Source organism: Oncorhynchus clarkii, chromosome 4, assembly GCF_045791955.1.
Source record: "Oncorhynchus clarkii lewisi isolate Uvic-CL-2024 chromosome 4, UVic_Ocla_1.0, whole genome shotgun sequence".
Taxonomy (NCBI): Eukaryota; Metazoa; Chordata; class Actinopteri; order Salmoniformes; family Salmonidae; genus Oncorhynchus; species Oncorhynchus clarkii.
Window position 1 is genome coordinate 32,997,802 of NC_092150.1, and position 18,278 is coordinate 33,016,079.

The 18,278-nt window shown below is 40.9% G+C and overlaps 2 protein-coding genes across 2 annotated transcripts; one reads left to right on the forward strand and one right to left on the reverse strand.

The window, feature by feature from the left end:
• Positions 1–242: 242 nt before the first annotated feature.
• LOC139407674 (guanine nucleotide-binding protein G(I)/G(S)/G(O) subunit gamma-12-like) lies at positions 243–2,185 on the forward strand. The gene is made up of 2 exons (XM_071151520.1): positions 243–348; positions 583–2,185. Exons 1-2 carry the CDS (start codon positions 268–270, stop codon positions 706–708), a joined length of 207 nt encoding a protein of 68 aa, XP_071007621.1. The 5' UTR covers positions 243–267; the 3' UTR covers positions 709–2,185.
• A 10,776-nt stretch (positions 2,186–12,961) lies between these two features.
• Positions 12,962–17,356, reverse strand: LOC139406738 (growth arrest and DNA damage-inducible protein GADD45 alpha-like). Its single transcript, XM_071149720.1, has 4 exons — positions 17,156–17,356; positions 16,835–16,936; positions 16,375–16,588; positions 12,962–15,183 (listed from the first exon to the last, which is right to left on the reverse strand). Exons 1-4 carry the CDS (start codon positions 17,203–17,205, stop codon positions 15,076–15,078), a joined length of 474 nt encoding a protein of 157 aa, XP_071005821.1. The 5' UTR covers positions 17,206–17,356; the 3' UTR covers positions 12,962–15,075.
• Positions 17,357–18,278: the final 922 nt, after the last annotated feature.

Consider the following 18,278-nt stretch of genomic DNA (forward strand, 5'->3'; position numbering starts at 1 on the left):
GACTGGCTGTACTGCTGCCCTATATCAGTGTACAACTGGTGATTCAATTATGTCTTATTGTGCTTTTCTTTTGTTTTTCCAGATAAAGCCACTCACACACTGCCGCTGCTCCCAAATTGTGGACGGTATACCCAATAACAATACAATGTTAATTCATTCATTCAGTCAGTTCATTAATTATTTTCCATGGTGTTACACAGTAGGTGAAGACTGAATCCAGTATGTGTTTTCAACAGAGGTGTGTGGAGACCAACATATCTTTCGAAGATGCAGAGTTCCAGTAACACTGCCCGTGCCAGGAGGGCAGTCCAGCAACTGAGAATAGAAGCCAGCATTGAGAGAATTAAGGTACGCTTCTCAAACAGCCCATATATCCATATATACCAAGATATACGTATATGACATTACATTTTCCATCCTGCAAGTACTTAGTCTGGCTGACACCAGCTCTCAAAGTCCTCCCATGTAGTCGCGTGGGTTGCGTCAGCCAGGCTAGCAAGACCTGCCTTCTCTGACCTTCTCTCTGTGTGAGTGTTTCCTTGTGTTGCCAATTGTAATCTGCTGTATGATTCTCTCCTGCAGGTGTCCAAGGCCTCAGCAGACCTGATGCACTACTGTGGAGAACAGGGTAAATACGACCCTCTACTCATGGGTATACCAGCCTCTGAAAACCCCTTCAAAGACAAGAAGCCATGCATTATATTATAGTAGCGGAACAGCTGAATTATCTTAGCTTTTTTGTATTTGTATTCTTTTATAGGGAGAAATATACAATGTTAATACCGGTACACTATTTGCCTTAAGGCCAGCCCAGTCCCACTCCCCATGTTTCCTTGTACTTTAGGTTGATTTCAAAATGTTACCTTAGGGCTCTGGTCAAAAGTAGTGCAATATAAAGGGAATAGGGTGCCATTTGGGACTCATTCACTCTCTCTTTTAAACTAGTGCCATTTTGGTAGAATCAGAATCATTGGTCCTCTCTCTCCATCAGATACAACAATTCATTTGTGACCCAGAAAAAAAGGGTTTAGTTTAGTTCAGTCAGTCATGAATAGATAGCTCATTCTGAGGCTCCTCTCAACAGAGACTGGTGTTCTTTCAGATTGTTACCATATGTTATGCAGACTAAAGACCAGCTGGGTTTGAAATGGGGGTTCCCAACTTTGTCATGTTAACACTAAAACAGTTCCTTTAAAATGTACATCAACTTACTGACAGCAAATGTATTTTACAGTACAGCTACTGTAATCCATTTCACTGTAATCCATTTTACAGTACCACAAATGTTACTGTAATCCAATTTACAGTACATTACTGGAATTACCCATGCAGTAGCATATTATCCAGTGTTCTTTGCAAATGTTCATTTTTAGATTTACATTTTGGTCATTTAGCGGGCACTCTTGACCTTAGCAGCTTACAGTCAGTGCATTCAACCAAGGTTGATAAAAAAAAAACACATGTCATAGCAAGTAAAACGTTTCTTTAACCGTAGATACTATTTTATGTCTCTGTGTCCAGTACGAAGGACGTTTAAAGGTAGTTTCGCGAGTCAATGCTAACTAGCATCAGCACAATGACTGGAAATCTATGGGTAAACTGACAGTGACTACAGATCAAAGGACAGGGCTAGCTACTTAACCATTCATGGTTTTGAGACTTGCTGCCACTCTGATCTACCCCTATATACATTTAATTGTTAGGGAACTACTACCACCTATCACTTAAATTGGTACAGCACTCTCACCAATGGGTGCAACAAATATGGCCGCTTACAAGACACTCCTCAAAATATATTAATGAGTGAGAAACAACAATACCATAAACCAGTTAGGGATCAAAAGGTTTTTGGCTCTCCAAAAATACTGTATTGGTAATGTATTATAAATTACTGGTAGCAATTGGCCAGTAAAGTTTGTAGAATTCCTAAAATACAGTATATTACCGTATTCTGTAGGGGTACAGCATTCTCGCTCATTGGTGCAACAAATATAGCCTCTTACAATTTACGTTATTTTACTGTGCACTCTACAATGTTTTACTGTTGAAATTACAGAAAAGTTTTAGTGTGCTGTAAAACAAATGCATGGTATTTCACTGTGCCTTCAATGATAATCTACTGTATTCAGTTTATACAGTACCATACTGTTGATTAATACAGTAAGTACAGATACAATTACAAAAACATCTAACAGTGCACATCAGCTAGAGCATAAATCATGTCAATGGCCCTAAAGCATTGCAGTTGCACCACGCTAGTTTAAACCTTTAAGCTCCTGATTGCGTCAGTCAGTCCCCACACAGTAGCCTCTTTGGAAAACAATCAGTCTAGTTTGAATGCTACTGATAAGCTTGTAATAACCCTGTTATGTAAATCAGCCAGTCCCATGACACAGGAGTACACTAACCAGTGCTGATGGGCTGGTAAACCACTGTATGTCTTTGTTCCAAATGGCATCCTATTCCCTATATAGTGAACTACTTTTGACCAGAGCCCTGTTATGGGCCCTTGTTAAAAGTAGTGCACTAAAGGGAAAAGGCGGCCATTTGGGACTGGCCTGTGAATGTCCCATCAAAACAAGAGAGGGCAGGCTGGCCAAAAGGTCATGGCCTCTGTGACAAATTAACACACTCTCAAAGGGTGCCTGTCATTCTGTAAGGGAAAGCATCTAGCTTGCATCCACAGGGCCTGAAGAAGGTTAAAGGATGACCACTTCACCATGTCTAACAAGCATTGTTTTGTTTCTGCAAAGACAATGTCAGAGATCATTTTCTTTTCAGGCGTGGGTAGAGGGTGTGGGGGGGTATCAATTCAGACTATCCCACTTCTATGTAATTGTTATGAAACTCAGACTAACCTTTGCCTTAGAAACCAACCTTTGTGACTTTGCATAGTTGTCTCGCTTGTATGTGGTACAGTAGATAGATAATGTAGTAACAATATGAAGTATTGCAGACCACGGTACACTAATATTATGTAACCCTTTAAATGAGTGTAATATGCCTTACGTTGATGTAAAAGATGTTGGTCCATAATGTTATCTCTACATAGCTGAAGCAGAGGAGGTAAGATCCGTCTGTGCCATCACAATGACATCTATCCAATGTACCAGCATCAGAGGAAACATACTGTACTAGCCTGAGTGCCAGTCTGTATGTGCTATCATGCAAACTCCTTGTGACTCATTTTCTTGGCAAACAATTGTGAAAACTAGGGAATAAGCAAGAGCACAAACCGATCTGGTACCAGGCTAGAAATATGCAGGTTTTCTGATTGTATTTTATTGCCAGTACTTTTAGTGTTTCATTCTGATAATGTTTAATTGATAAATGTACGACTTCTATCCTGAAAGGGATTCCGTGAACTTTGTGTAGACTGTTATTATGATTTCTTCTTGAGTTTTAACATTCCATGTTTACAATAACAATACAATAATAATGTCTTATTTCATGCTCTCACAATGGTCATGATGGTCACAGTGGTTGAATAATTGTTATTGTGTGTGTGGGAGTATGCATTTGTGTAAGTGTCCCTGTGTGACTTTGCACGCGACTGGCAAAAGCAACTCGGTAACCATTGTCATGTGCAGTAGGGCATACTGTAGCTAAAACTATAGTTTCTTATTAGACAAGTTCAGGTAGTACCTCCCCAGTTCACTTCACTTTGCACCCAATGAACACGACCCAGCTTAACCATCCAGGGCCTTAATATTGAAGTAGTCTTGCTTCGGCATCTCACCACTACCTTTCAACCACACTCCTCAAACAACACTAGGATAATACTGTGAACAACGGAATCACTACATTCCCAGTGGATGCAGGGAGCACATCTACGCTGTCATTTGTTTTGTTAGCTATTCAAATAATAGAGACTGACTGCTATTTGGATGGTCAACTGACCGCCACGGAGACAGGCTGCAGCACCAATTATAACGTTCCCACACCACATGGTATGCTATTTGTCTCCCTATTCTGGGCAATCTCGGCAACCCAGAACCAAAGATCTCACATTCTACTATTTATGTTACGTTCACTCCACAAGATATTCTATTCTGTGGCTTTGAAGGCTCGCTTGAAGTTGCGTGTTGCTGTACGATGTGTTTCTACACTTGCCTCTTCTCACTGTCACAATGTCACTGCAACGACATGCTGAACTTCAGTCGAATCTAGACTATATGTGTGTTAACACTTTTCTTTTCTTCTTTCCCTTGATGATAAATTGATGATAATACAGTAGGGGAGAGCGAGGTATGTTATCACACTTCTCACGATGTCTAACATCTACTGGGCACAACGGATCACAATGGTAACGATGACATACAAATGAAAGAAGGAAGTCTTGGGCACATATGTTGCATTCATTCCAGCTTCATATCTTACATATCTTCACAGTTTTGCAACAGCCTAGCTGACGTACATCCGTATCTGACTAATCAGACTCATCTTCAGAGTCACAGTTCTGGCACACATAAATTGCCTGGCCTGAGGTGCAAGCATCATGGGCCCATTTGTTGCATCTCACACACTTTACCCAAGTCTCCTTTGGAAGGCTGTTTGAAAATGGCTCCACACAGACGAGGCAGAAGCTCTCCTCTTCATCTGATGACTCTTCTATGATTTTTTTCTTTTTTTAGCTGCCTTTTTCTTTGCAGATCCAGATTTGGACTCCTCCCCCTTGCTTCCCTTTCTTCGGAAACAGCCTTTTGCTATATTGTGCCTTATTCTTTTCCATTTCTAGTACCTGCTTTACTGGTGTCATTTATAATTGCTGTTTTGTGCTGTTTTCTTCCTTTGCAAGCTGATTTTCGGGGGCCAGCTTTTGCATATGGCCGGATATCCTCTGGAGATGGTAGTCCGCTGTCAGGAATGGCATTGCTGGGCAAGGGTGAGCTGGTGCTAGCATAAGAACTGGGCGTGTCTGAGCTCGTGCTATGCAGGGCTAGAATAGTGCTGGGGCCTGGCAGGGCTGGAATGTTGCTGGGGCCTGGCAGGGCTGGAATGTTGCTGGGGCCTGGCAGGGTTGGTGCTGGGGCCTGGTAGGGTTGGGTTCTGAATGGGGCCATCTTTAACGTAGGATGGTGCAAACTCGGTTTCCATAAATACATCCCTGTTGTAAGGTTGTACTCCGGCCACCCTAAAGCCAGCCTGAATGTTCAAGGGGGTTGCAGCCAGAGGATAGACGATTGCCACAATCCCAGGAATGTCATAAATGTAACATTGTCTCCCCGGGATTGTTCCTCATCCGGCATCACAAGCAGTGTTCATGTGCCTCTTTAGCGGCATGTAGACAGACCTATCTAAGGGTTGAAGCCGATGAGAGCAATGGGTTGGGATAATTGAGTCCATAATTGAGTCCATCAATGGACAGATGAGACTCGTGGTTTTGTCCAAAAGGAGTAAACAGGGCTTCTCCTTGGATAATTTCGTATGCTGGACAAAATGTTTCAGGAAGTCAACAAAGTGCACATCTTTCATCTAGCCAGAGAGATTTGCCCCTCCTTTGCTGCCAGGTGCCCCGTTGATCAGGAAATGATCGCGGAAGTTGACACAGGGGAATATAAAATATGGAGGTATACTATTCCTTGTGGCTGAGACAGCACAGGCCAGTGTGACGAGGGTTCTCCTTTCAGCGGAGGTCAGTGACCCTAATTGTTTGAATCAACGTCTGCCCACCACTATGCCAGGTTTATGTACATCGATCACCCCAGTTTCATCGACATTCCATATGTCTCCTGGTCCAAACTGATATCTCTGTAGCACTTCTGCTACATTGTCGAAGAAAGCATGAACATTTTCTCTGTTGAAGCTACTTGCCCTGTCAAGGCTAGTTGCCTCTGGCTTTCTCAATGACACCGCTGGGTGCCGCTTTAAGAAGCCTGTAAACCATTCTAAGCTGGTATTTTCTTTTTCTGCCCACATTGGCACAAACTTCAGCTGGTGTGCCACAGCAAACAAATAGGCAAGTCTTCTGACCTCACTTGGCGACAGACCAAAATAAATGTCAGCTGACCTAGTAATATACTGAACAAGCTACATCTCCAAATCAGGTGGAAAAAAACTGCCGTGGCTTTGAATAGCCAACCACTGTTGTTGGCATGGCTGTCTGACTTTCACCTTCTTCTCTGGTAACCTTTTGAAAATACAGAGTCAGATTACGGTCATTTATGTAAAAATCCTTCGCTGTACTCCTGATTGATTTGTTCTGAAACTTCACCTGCCTCACTGCCTTGAACATTGTTTCAGGTGGTGTGCTGCCATTCTGTCTTTTATCATTTCTAACCATCTTTCTTTCCTTCCTTTCTTCTTTCCTTCAAAAACACATTTCCTCATTATATACTCATTACAGGCTTATTATGCCCACTTCACCGTCTACTATCATTGTTGCCACATTGCAATTCATAACACCACACTAAATTCATGACTGTGTGTGTGTGTGTGTGTGTGTGGATATACTGTCTCATATAGTAGGCATGTAGTGTGTTAGTAGATACAGGTGCGCACACACCACACACACACAAGCCAGAGCCTGTCTTCTGTAGTCCAGGGATATGTCTGCTGCTCTAAACTATATGTACAGTATATATAATAATACATTTATGGTAACATTTAATACTACTATCAGAGCTGATTACACAATATCACATTTTTTCAAGCCTGTTCTATGTGTCTGTGTACTGGGGCAAGTTGTCACATGTAAAGACTTGCCCCAAAGTCATTAAAACAACTTACCCCAAACTGACGTGTGCTAATGTTGGCTAAATCTCAAGGTTAGCTCAACATAGGACTGCAGCTAAAGTATCAAAAGACACGTTATTGTCTCCTCTACTCAGTGCAAAATTATAATTTTTAACATTCATACCTAACAAAGTTTTATTGCATAAAATGTAAAGTGCCAATTTTTTACTTTTGAAGGGGAAAAATAACAAACTTGTGCTCACCTCAGATTAGAGTGACCTTGACCACATGTGAACAGGAAGTTGACCATAGAACATGTAGTCACACAAAGTAGCGATTTGATTTTTTTTTAGATAGCGCCTCTAGTATTGGAGGTATGACCAGTTTGACAACTTACCTCGCTCTCCCCTATATGTTATTTTGATGTAGGTGTTCCATTTGATTTTTGCCGACTCAATTCATGTTACAAAAGGATTTTACAGTTTTAAAGTAAACTTTTTTTTTTCTCTCTGTGACAAATACCGATACTGGATTTGATCTCTGGTACATATTGTCCATGTGGATATTTTTCCTGTGTCATGTAATTTTTGCATTATATTCCCAATTTTGACGCCTTATATTTGTAGATGTTAATAAAGGTCTTTAAACACATGATTTAGATGATTTTTGAGTGATTTATAAACATACTTGTCCTGGCACAAAAAAATTGCTTGTGTGTAAAAAAAACTATACATTTATTACAATGTTAAGATACATTTTAGAGGATAACTTGAGAGTATAGATTGTTTAATTGTCACAACTAATAGACAAACCCGTTTATCTAGTATCAGGTCAATCACTGAACTGTAATCCTTCCCATTTGCTCAGATTTTTGCTGTATTTTGTTGTACTGTTATTCTGTTGTACTGTTGTACTCTGTCCCCAAGTCAAGGCAGGGCTGTTATGTTACAGTGCCAAGTGAAAGTCTACACACCCCTTGCACAGTCTTCACATTTTGCTGCCTTAAAATTATATCAAAACCTTTATGAAATTGGATTCCACTCCACAACCTACAATTTTCAAAGTGAAAGAAAAATTATAGAACATAAAAAAAAGAGATCATAATTGCATATGTCTTCAGGGTTAATGTTTGGTGGAAGCAGCCATTACAGCTGTGAATAATTTTGAATAAGATTCTACCAACTTTGTTAGTAAATTCACTCCAAACCATCCATTACTGTTTGCAACAAGGCCATTAGTAATTCTTCAAGACAACATGGCAAAGAAATGGCCTGAATAAAAAAATGGTTTGGGTCCAATACAACATAACACAGAGTGAAACCCTCTGTATTTTCAAGTAGTGTGGTGGCAGCATTATGTTATAGGTATGCTTGTCACTGGCAGGGAGAGGGGATATTTTCAGGATCAAAATAAATATGAAAGGAGCAAACCCCAAGTAAGGAGTTAGAGGGAAACCCCCAGTCTTCTGAAAAAAAAACTCTGCTATATAATTTAAAAAAATTGTGGAGCAATTAAACACATTTTAATACCAAAAACAATGGATAAATCTTGCCTTAAGATTTCGTGCAAAGTGTGTGGAATCATATTCAAAATGATTCACAAAGTATTAACTCTGGGGTGTGAAGACATGCGCAATCAAGACATCTGTTTGTTTATATTATTAGACATTTTTTAACGCTTCTATAATTTTTCTTTCACTTTGAAAATGTGGAGTAGATTGTTTATATCGATAAGGAAAAAATTGATTGTATTCTCTTTTTCAGATTTCATTTTGGGACAGCAAAATGTGAAGACTGTGCAAGGTGTGTGTAGACTTTCACTAGCGACAATAATGCTCCCTGTGCCTACGAGTGGTCTCTCTCGCTCTCCTTCTCTCTGAGGGTTTAATGTTACAGGCAGAAACTAGCTCTGGCTATATTTGTTGGACCACATGGATGTAATCGCCACTCTCCCATCTGATGATGGATGATATTGGGCCTTTGTGGAGATGTGATTGTGTTACCTTGACAGAGAGAACTTTGGGATATGCAACCTATTCGCTATACACTGAGTGTACAGTCATGGCCAAAAGTTTTGAGAATGACACAAAGTTTGCTGCTTCAGTGTCTTTAGATATTTTTGTCAGATGTTACTATGGAATACTGAAGTATAATTACAAGCATTTCACAAGTGTCAAAGGCTTTTACTGACAATTACATGAAGTTGATGCAAAGAGTCAATATTTGCAGTGTTGACCCTTCTTTTTCAAGACCTCTGCAATCCGCCCTGGCATGCTGTCAATTAACTTCTGGGCCACATCCTGACTGATGACAGACCATTCTTGCATAATCAATGCTTGGAGTTTGTCAGAATTTGTGGGGTTTTGTTTATCCACCCGCCTCTTGAGGATTGACCACAAGTTTGCAATAGGATTAAGGTCTGGGGAGTTTCCTGGCCATGGACCCAAAATATCTATGTTTTGTTCCCTGAGCCACTTAGTTATCACTTTTGCCTTATGGCAAGGTGCTCCATCATGCTGGAAAAGGCATTGTTCATCACCAAACTGTTCCTGGATAGTTGGGAGTTGCTCTCAGAGGATGTGTTGGTACCATTCTTTATTCATGGCTGTGTTCTTAGGCAAAATTGTGAGTGAGCCCACTCCCTTGGCTGAGAAGCAACCCCACACATGAATGGTCTCAGGATGCTTTACTGTTGGCATGACACAGGACTGACCTTGTCTTCCCACCTTGTCTACTCACCTTGTCTTCTCCAGGCAAGCTTTTTTCCGGATGGCCCAAACAATCGGAAAGGGGATTCATCAGACAAAATTACTTTACCCCAGTCCTCAGCAGTCCAATCCCTGTACCTTTTGCAGGATATCAGTCTGTACCTGATGTTTTTCCTGGAAAGAAGTGGCTTCTTTGCTGCCCTTCTTGACACCAGGCCATCCTCCAAAAGTATTTGCCTCACTGTGCGTGCAGATGCACTCACACCTGCCTGCTGCCATTCCTGAGCAAGCTCTGTACTGGTAGTGCCCTGATCCCGCAGCTGAATCAACTTTAGGAGACGGTCCTGGCGCTTGCTGGACTTTCTTTGGCACCCTGAAGCCTTCTTCACAACAATTGAACCGCTCTCCTTGAAGTTCTTGATGATCTGATAATGGTTGATTTAGGTGCAATCTTACTGGCAGCAATATCCTTGACCTGTGAAGCCCTTTTTGTGCAAAGCAATGATGATGGTACGTGTTTCCTTGTAGATAACCATGGTTGACATAGGAAGAACAATGATTCCAAGCACCACCCTCCTTTTGAAGCTTCCAGTCTGTTATTCGAACTCAATCATCATGACAGAGTGATCTCCAGCCTTGTCCTCGTCAACACTCACACCTGTGTTAACGAGAGAATCACTGACATGATGTCAGCTGGTCCTTTTGTGGCAGGGATGAAATGCAGTGGAAATGTTTTTGGGGGATTCAGTTCATTTGCATGGCAAAGAGGGACTTTGCAATTCATCTGATCATATGCAAATTGCCATCATACCAACTGAGGCAGCAGACTTGTGAAAATTAATATTTGTGTCATTCTCAAAACTTTTGTCCACGACTGTACAAAACATTAGGAACACCTGCTCTTTCCATGACAGACTGACCAGGTGAATCCAGGTGAAAACTAGGATCCCTTATTGATGTCACCTGTTAAATCCCCTTCAAGTCAGTATAGATGAAGGGAAGGAGACAAGTTAAATAATAATTTGCAGAAAGAAAATAAATAGCAAATACAGGGATAGTCAGGGGCCAGTGCACTACTTTTGTGAAAACATGTAAACTAAATGTATTTGAGTGTCTACCTGACATTTATATGTACAAAACAATTAATCTGATTATACTTGCTTGATATGTTTTCCAGCTTCTTGAAATACTTTGCAAATACAACTTATTTCTGTGTGTAAACTGAAATGGTCCATTCATTCCTTTTACATTTTAGTAGATGGTCTTACTCAGAGCAACTTTCAGTAGTGACCGCGTACATTTTCTTACTGGTACCCTGTAGAAATGGAACCCACGCCACAACCCTAGCGCTGCAAGCGCCATGCTCTACCAACTGAGCCACATCATCACAAACCACTTGATGTCACAATGTACTCAATTACTGTATTGTGCATTGTTTTTCTTCCTGGTCATGGAAAGTCTACAGGTACCTAGATGACCAGCCTACTGTATGTACAATACTGCAATTTACATGAAGTGGTTTGTAACGATGGTAAATTAATACTGCACAAAAAGTGGTTTTCCATCTTAATTTGATGTGGATGTTTTGTGTCTTTGTCCATAACGTTGCACCTTTTGATGTAGATGTTTGAAGACAGGGTTTTGTTCTTTCTGGATTCCATTAGAACTACTGAATCCTGCAAGATACTGTTCTTAATTATCCCACTACTTTTTTTGGTTGCTAGGTAGTTAACGTTAGCTAGCGCTAGATGACTGTAATTGCACCAAAACTCTGGTATTTCTCCTACCATTGCTTAAACGGTGAGACATTTTTATTTCCATGACTGATCAAAACTAGTTTTCTCATGGCTCTCTCTTGTCCCTCTGTAGCAGGCATATACTGTAGTGAGCAATATGTTTGGAACATCAACTCGCAATGTAAATCTCAGTATCAAATCGCAATACATATAGAATCGCAATGAATTGTCATACATATATAATTGCAATACATACCATATAGGCACCTAAGTATTGTGATAATATCATATTGTGAGGTCCCTGGCAATTCCCAGCCTTACAGATCAGTCAGTGTCTTTATCAAATGTTTCCATTATTTTGGCATTGCGATTTAGGCCTATAGATCCATAGTGAAAACCTGCATAAACCGTGCATTCAGAGTTCATCAGAAAATGATAGTAGGGTTCTGTTCTGTTCATTTGTCGTTGCTTGCTCCTCCTCCCTGCTGAATTCCCGTCATCAGTGTCATGTGTTGACTTTCACTGGTGGTACCCCCAGCCCAGCTATTTTCCATGACTCTTGTGGAAATGGAAAATAAGAGTTAAAGTTCAGAGGAGTGAGGTTGCAGTGTACTGGCCTTCTCCTAACCTCCAGTCACCCACCTGACTGACGCACCATTCCTGACTTGCAGTATTTTAACCCCTGTAAAACCACTAGATCGCTACCTCTGGAGAAGGTAGTAGCCCCCCTATTCATACACCCCTGCATTCCATTCCACATAGGGCTAGCAGGACAGACCTGCAACTCTCCTCTATTCTCACTCACTCTATTCTCACTCACCCCCCCCCCCCCATCATTGAACAGCCGTATTTCAGGCCTGCATGACATCAGGGGGTTAACAGCCAGCTCTGGTTAACAGCCAGCTCTGGTTAACAGCCAGCTCTGGTTAACAGCCAGCTCCGCTTGTGTTGCTTTCTAAATAGTAACACTATTATTCCTATCAGTGCGTCACTGTGACTGCATCACCTCCATTCATAGGGTCTATTTATAGCTATTATGAAGTCAGTAGTACCCTCCCGTACTCTCACTGTGAGTCTAAATGAGCCTTGATTCATAGTCACACACTCATTGTTTCATCAGATGCTCTTTGAGGGCTTTGTCCCCCTGCTCTGCTCCACACACACACATACACATTAAGTTCTGGTGTCCTCTGAATGTGCTGGCTAGTAATATATATTTTCTTTCCTCTCTGGCTGTTTTTGGCCCTGTCAGGGGACTGTTGTTTATCCCCTTGTGTGTTTGAATAGAAGGCCCAGTGACAGCAAGGGCTGTCATTGTGATCACACACACACGGATGCTGCTGTTCACAGAAGGAAGCTACATGTATGGGAATTCTCCTTCTCCCTCGTGAGTGATGGTTAATGATATGTTTTGTTAAGATGTGAGCGCAGAGTGTGGAACGGTTGTTACAAGGGCTTTTAATAACAGACACGCTGTAGTGTTTACCACTGGTGTCAATGGAGGGATGCATTGTATTGTTAAGACATGGTGCATGTTTCATTAGAAATATAAGCTAAACTAAGTGCTAGCTTTTTGCACCAGGTTAAACCGTGCACACATCCTCAATCCTTTCTTTACTCAGCTGAAAATGCGAGGTCACTTGAAAGCGTTGCATGCCATTCCCCTGAACTGAGGCTGTTAGTCAACACCTGCAGCTGAGGGGGGCCCTGATTTGGCCCTGATTTCCACTTCCTTTACAGAGAAGCATTATAAGTCCGGACTCATGTGTCCCTAACAGGTAACTCAGAAACCCGCTGAGTGATGCTCATAACTCACTGCATAAAATTCAAAAAAGCAAAGCAATTAAATGTTTAGTTCAGTTTTGTTTATTTCTCTGCAAAGGTAGCTGTTGATGAACATTGCGACATCAATTAATTAAATTAACATAAACATTGAATTAAACAAAACAACAAAGTTAATGTTTAAGTCAATACATTGGTTTGTGCTGACAATGACCTAAACAAGTTCTTCCCTCTTAATTTAAATAATTCCCAAAATAACAATTTAAGAAATAATCAAGATCATATAAATTACAGTTGTGATGTATTTTTTCCACACTAAAACGTTTCCTGTACAATGTACACTAACTTACTGGCAGAAATTGGCCAATAATTTACTGTAATTTATTTTACAGTACAACTACTGTAATACATTTTATGGTAATAGATTTTGCAGTGCCAAAAATGTTACTGTAATCTAATTTAGAATATATTACTGGAATTCCCCATGCAGCGACACATTACCCAGTGTTCTTTGCAAAAGTTATTTTAATTTTAGCATTTTGGTCATTTAGCAGGTACTCTTGTCCTTAGCAACTTAGTCAGTGCATTCAACCAAGGTTGATTAAAAAAATAAATAATACATATCACAGTCATAGGAAGTAAAACATGTTTTTTTAACCATTACTGAAAATGTTGTAGTTAAAGATACATTGGTCTTCAAAATAATTATAATTACAACAAGATATCTTATGATATCTCGCTGACAATCTCTGGATAGTGCCAATACAATAGAGATATTCATGGTAACTTGATGTCAGAGCATTGAAACACAGTAACAGTCACTAAACTAAGAAAATACAGTATTTTACTGTAATTACAAGGGATTAGAGAAAGCAGGTTGGCATTTGCATATTACAGCATATTAATGAATACTAGCTGTTTTATATCACTTGCACTTTAGGCTTTAACAAAATCTTCTAAACTGACAGTGACTAAAGGGCAAAACAGATCAAAATAGATCGCCACTCAACTATTAAAGGTTTGAGACTTGCTGACACTCTGATCTGTCCCCTATATACATTGCATTGTTAGGGAACCACTACCACATACTGTATCACGTAAATTGGTACTCTCACGAACGGGTGCAACAAATATAGCCTCTTACAAGACACGCATCAACATATGTTAATGAGTAATCCAACGTTTTTTGGCGCTCCAAAAATGCGGTATTGGTACTGTATTCTGAATTACAGTATATGACTGGCAGCAATTGGCTACTGTAGAGTTTCAGGACAAAGTTTGTAGAATCCCTAAAATACAGTATATTACCGTATTCTTAGGGGGCTCAGCATTCTCACCACTGGTGCAACAAATATAGCCTCTTACAAGGCACACCATAATATGTTAATGAGCCAGAGACTATTTTCCCGTCCACAACAACTTCTCACAATGCACAATATGAATACTGTAAAACACATTTACTGTTGAAATTACAGAAAGGTCTGAGTGTGCTGTAAAACAAACATATGGCATTTTACTGTGCATTCTATGGTAATCTACTGTATTCAGTTTATACAGTATCATAATGTTGAATAACACAGTAAGTTACTGATAAAATTGCATAAACCTTTAACATGCAGAGTATACCCACATGGAAATTTGATCCACTTTCCTTGAGGCATTATCCATCCTGTAGTCCCAGACTAGTCCAGACTACTGCGGTCCAGTTCAGAAAACTCTAGTTTGGTTTAGTTCAGTCCTTAAGTGTGGTCCTTGGAGTCAGTCCTTTGAGCATCCAGGAGATTCCAATCCCCTGCTGCCTTGTGCACTCTGCTCTGCTCACCACTACGTGTGTATGTCTGTTCTGCTGTGTGCTTACATGAGTCAGCTTCCTGTAATGGCAGCGCCTGGGCATGAGGATCAAGTCATGCCAACGACCAATCGCTACCTTCGCATTAGTCATACCATTGTTACCTTGGCAGTCCTGGAATCCAGAATGCTAAATCCCTCTACCTCAGCTGAAATCCTCAGCATAAAATCCACACTGATCCAGCAGGTTCTCTTGTTCTCCTTCCCTCTGTTGAATGAGGTTTGTTCATGAGTTCCAACCAAGGCATTATTACACAGATCTAGTGCAGTGTGCTGTGCTTCAATATAAAGTGTACAGCGTGGTCACGTGGAGTCCATGCTGCTTGTTCATCGGTCAGGTAAATTGATGATGGGGACCCACTGGTCCAGTATTCGACTGTCTCTACAGAAGCGATTCACTTTGCTCAGAGCTGGGTCCTTGCACGTGCTTGACTTCTGTGAAAATAAATGAAGAAAAAAAAAACAGTTAGGCCAATGCTGCTTTCTATAAACGTATTCATTAAAATACAGACAAGTAGGCCTTAGAAATGTAGAACAGCCCTAATCAGTTAGGGCTGAGGGTTCTATACAAGTGCTGTAATTATAACTGCACACACAGTTAATAACCACACATCTAGCCAATTGCTGTGCTTTCTAAACATATGCATCAAATAGAAGGATACACAATTTAACAACCATAATCAGATAAAGGTTCTCTGCAGCGTGAGGTATGACCTGATAGTGGGCCTCACAGATCAGATCACTACTAAGGAAGTGTATGAGCAGGGCATAAAAATGTCTCCGTGCTGACTTCTAAGAGTCTCTCTGTAAACGTGCCATCATTCATCCTCTTTCTCCTATGAGCTAAGCTTTATTTCCTGGAACGTGGGTTTGAAAAAGTACTAGTGGCCCACAGGAAGAGCAGTTAAGAGTACACATCGCTACGCTAACTCGGCCACAAACGTTGAGGTTACGTCGCAAATAGCACCCTTTTCTCAATATAACGGGTAGGCAACTCTGGTCCTGGGGTGCCGCAGGCACTTCAGGTTTTTGGTTTAACTGACCTGGAAGACGAGGTGTTGAACTTAGGTAATCACTGAACTGATCAATTAGCTCAGTTGGTCACGTGTGGTGCCTAGTTGGAACAAAATCCCGCAGTACCTCCGGCAATCCAGGAACAGGGTTGCCTACCCCTGAACTATGTAGTGCACTATGTAGGGAATAGGGTGCCATTTGGACGCAGCCCTAGTAACTGGAGTCAGATCACTCGCAGTACTGCAGCCAGTGTAGGCTACGTCAGACTACTAGGAAAGCCACATCACAGACACACTGCAGATCATGCGGCTGCAGTCAGCTGGATCAACCTTCAAAGAGCCAAGCAATGAATGAAGATATAACTACCAAGCCAGATGTGGTGGCTGTTAAAATCAAGTATTTGCATCCATCTAGGGCTAGGCCTTTCATGCTGTACTCAAAGCTCCTGAACTGCAAATCTTTAGCATCCATGAAACATTTTATTATAGCCTAGCTGGTATAATGAACCACACCGGCAGAGACCCCACCTGAGGAACTGATATCAAAGCCCAGCACTGTTAAGTAGATGAAAAGCCAGGGATATGGAAGTAGGAACAATGTAATGAAACATACAGTAACTAGTACACAGTGCAGGTCCATGGGCTCTTCTCCAGGCTTCACTCCTCCAAGTATCTCAGCGAGGCGCCTCATGTTGCTGACCCGCAGGATGTTGATGTCGTTCTCGCAGCAGAAAGCCTGAATCAGGGTGAAGTGGATCTGTAAAGCCACGTCCACGACCTGCTCCTCATCTGTGGCCAGGAGGCACAGTACCACATTATCCGGGTCCCTGGTGAATTAAATGTCAATACAATTAGCTAGCTAATCAAGTAACATTACAGTAATAGAGTCATGAATTTATTTCAGAGTAGATGTATTACTGCTTAATAATTTAAGAATAATCTATTGAATAATAATTTAGCAACTTAATTCACTCCTCGTATTTAGTCGTTTAAGAATATAGGTCTTTTTGGATAGTAGTTCACGTTCACGTTATGCCTGTAACTAATAATCTCTTGCAACGTGCTTCACTTACACATTGAGTGACTTTGCTGCCTCGTAGACTCCTACAGTGACGCAACCTTGGGGTAACGCGGAGGTGATAACCTCCTCCAATGCTTTAGACACCGAATCCATCCTGTGGGTGCAAAACAATAGGTAACCATACTGAGACAAGTATACGACTTTATTGTTATTTAGTCAGCTTGCATCAATATAGAAATTAACTATATAGGTTACTGTAACTTGCTAACTAGTTAGCTAAATTAGATTGGACATGCTCGGGCAAACTCGTGCATACAGGGAGACGAGTTTGACAGTTAGTGACAAATTCAACAAGTTGCAAAGATAATCTTACCTTTCTATAGAGTTTTCTCCACTGGTTTCCTCAAAAGTCATATTGCACATAGGAAAATTATCCACCTGGAAATCAGAATATTCACTGATGGTCCCTCCAGTAACGTCTCAGTCAAATTAGTGTCCGTGTGTGTCTGCACGTCTCGTCTTTGTGCATCTATCTGACTCTCCTCTCACCTTTCCCAATCCCCGAATTTAACGCGGAAACAGGAGTTCGAGCGCCTCATATTTGCATATCCAATCCCATTGGTCACATGCTAATGACTAAAGAGGTTCCCGCGAATGCGCAGCGCCACGCCACTTATCACCACGTCATTAAACTAGAGAGGTACACTGCGACACCTGGTGGCGAAAATAGTAAAGTTATAATGATCAGTGGCTCACTGTATTTCCGTGCTTACATGGTAGGCTATCCACACCAAGAACGATAACTATGACAATAACTTGTTGGCAAACATCCACTCTAGAGGAAAGTGTAAGATTATTTTGTACACCTGTCTATCAACTGATCCAATGCATCCTCTAGGCCTATTAATATGGTGGTAACACAGATATCTGGGCTTTCAGGGTGTGTTCATTGTCATAGTGACAACTGCAAATAACACTTCAATGTACATGTAATGAAAAATAATATTGAAACTCATATTTAAATGTATCAACAACAAACACCGTTTAGCCTGTATATTTACAGCATGTCATTGCTTGCCTTGTTGTCAAGTGGCTTTCAAGTGATTTCCATTTTTCTAATGTTTGTCAATTATTGTGAATCTTATTTGTGTCTGTCCTGTGCAACCATTCGCAATACATGCAATACGAGAACAGCTGGAAGAGAGCGACTAGAGATGTGTAGTAAGAAGCTAAATATTAAGTAGATATTAGGCCATTAATTAGCTTAATATTAGGGCTATAATATAAATATGAACATTTATCTGTCAAAGTGCAAGAAAAAAAAGTGAAAAGATTCTGAAATGTTATATCTGTGCGTTCCTCCAGGCTGCACTCTGCAGTCTCCGGGCACGCAATGCTCCACAGTTGATTAGGCCTATGTTGTTAGTGCAGTGATGTATAGGCTAATTTGAATAACAGCTCAAAGGTCCTGTTTTGAATGCGTCTTTCATGCCGAA

Bases quoted from the DNA above. Each gene is read 5' to 3' on its own strand.
- LOC139407674 (XM_071151520.1), top strand. From the start codon at position 268: ATGCAGAGTTCCAGTAACACTGCCCGTGCCAGGAGGGCAGTCCAGCAA. The intron at 349-582 runs GTACGCTTCTCA...TCTCTCCTGCAG, and splicing joins CCAGCATTGAGAGAATTAAG to GTGTCCAAGGCCTCAGCAGA.
- LOC139406738 (XM_071149720.1), bottom strand. From the start codon at position 17,205: ATGTGCAATATGACTTTTGAGGAAACCAGTGGAGAAAACTCTATAGAA. The intron at 16,937-17,155 runs GTAAGATTATCT...TTGCACCCACAG, and splicing joins GGAGAAAACTCTATAGAAAG to GATGGATTCGGTGTCTAAAG. The intron at 15,184-16,374 runs GTATGTTTCATT...TTATTTTCACAG, and splicing joins TGCACTGTGTACTAGTTACT to AAGTCAAGCACGTGCAAGGA.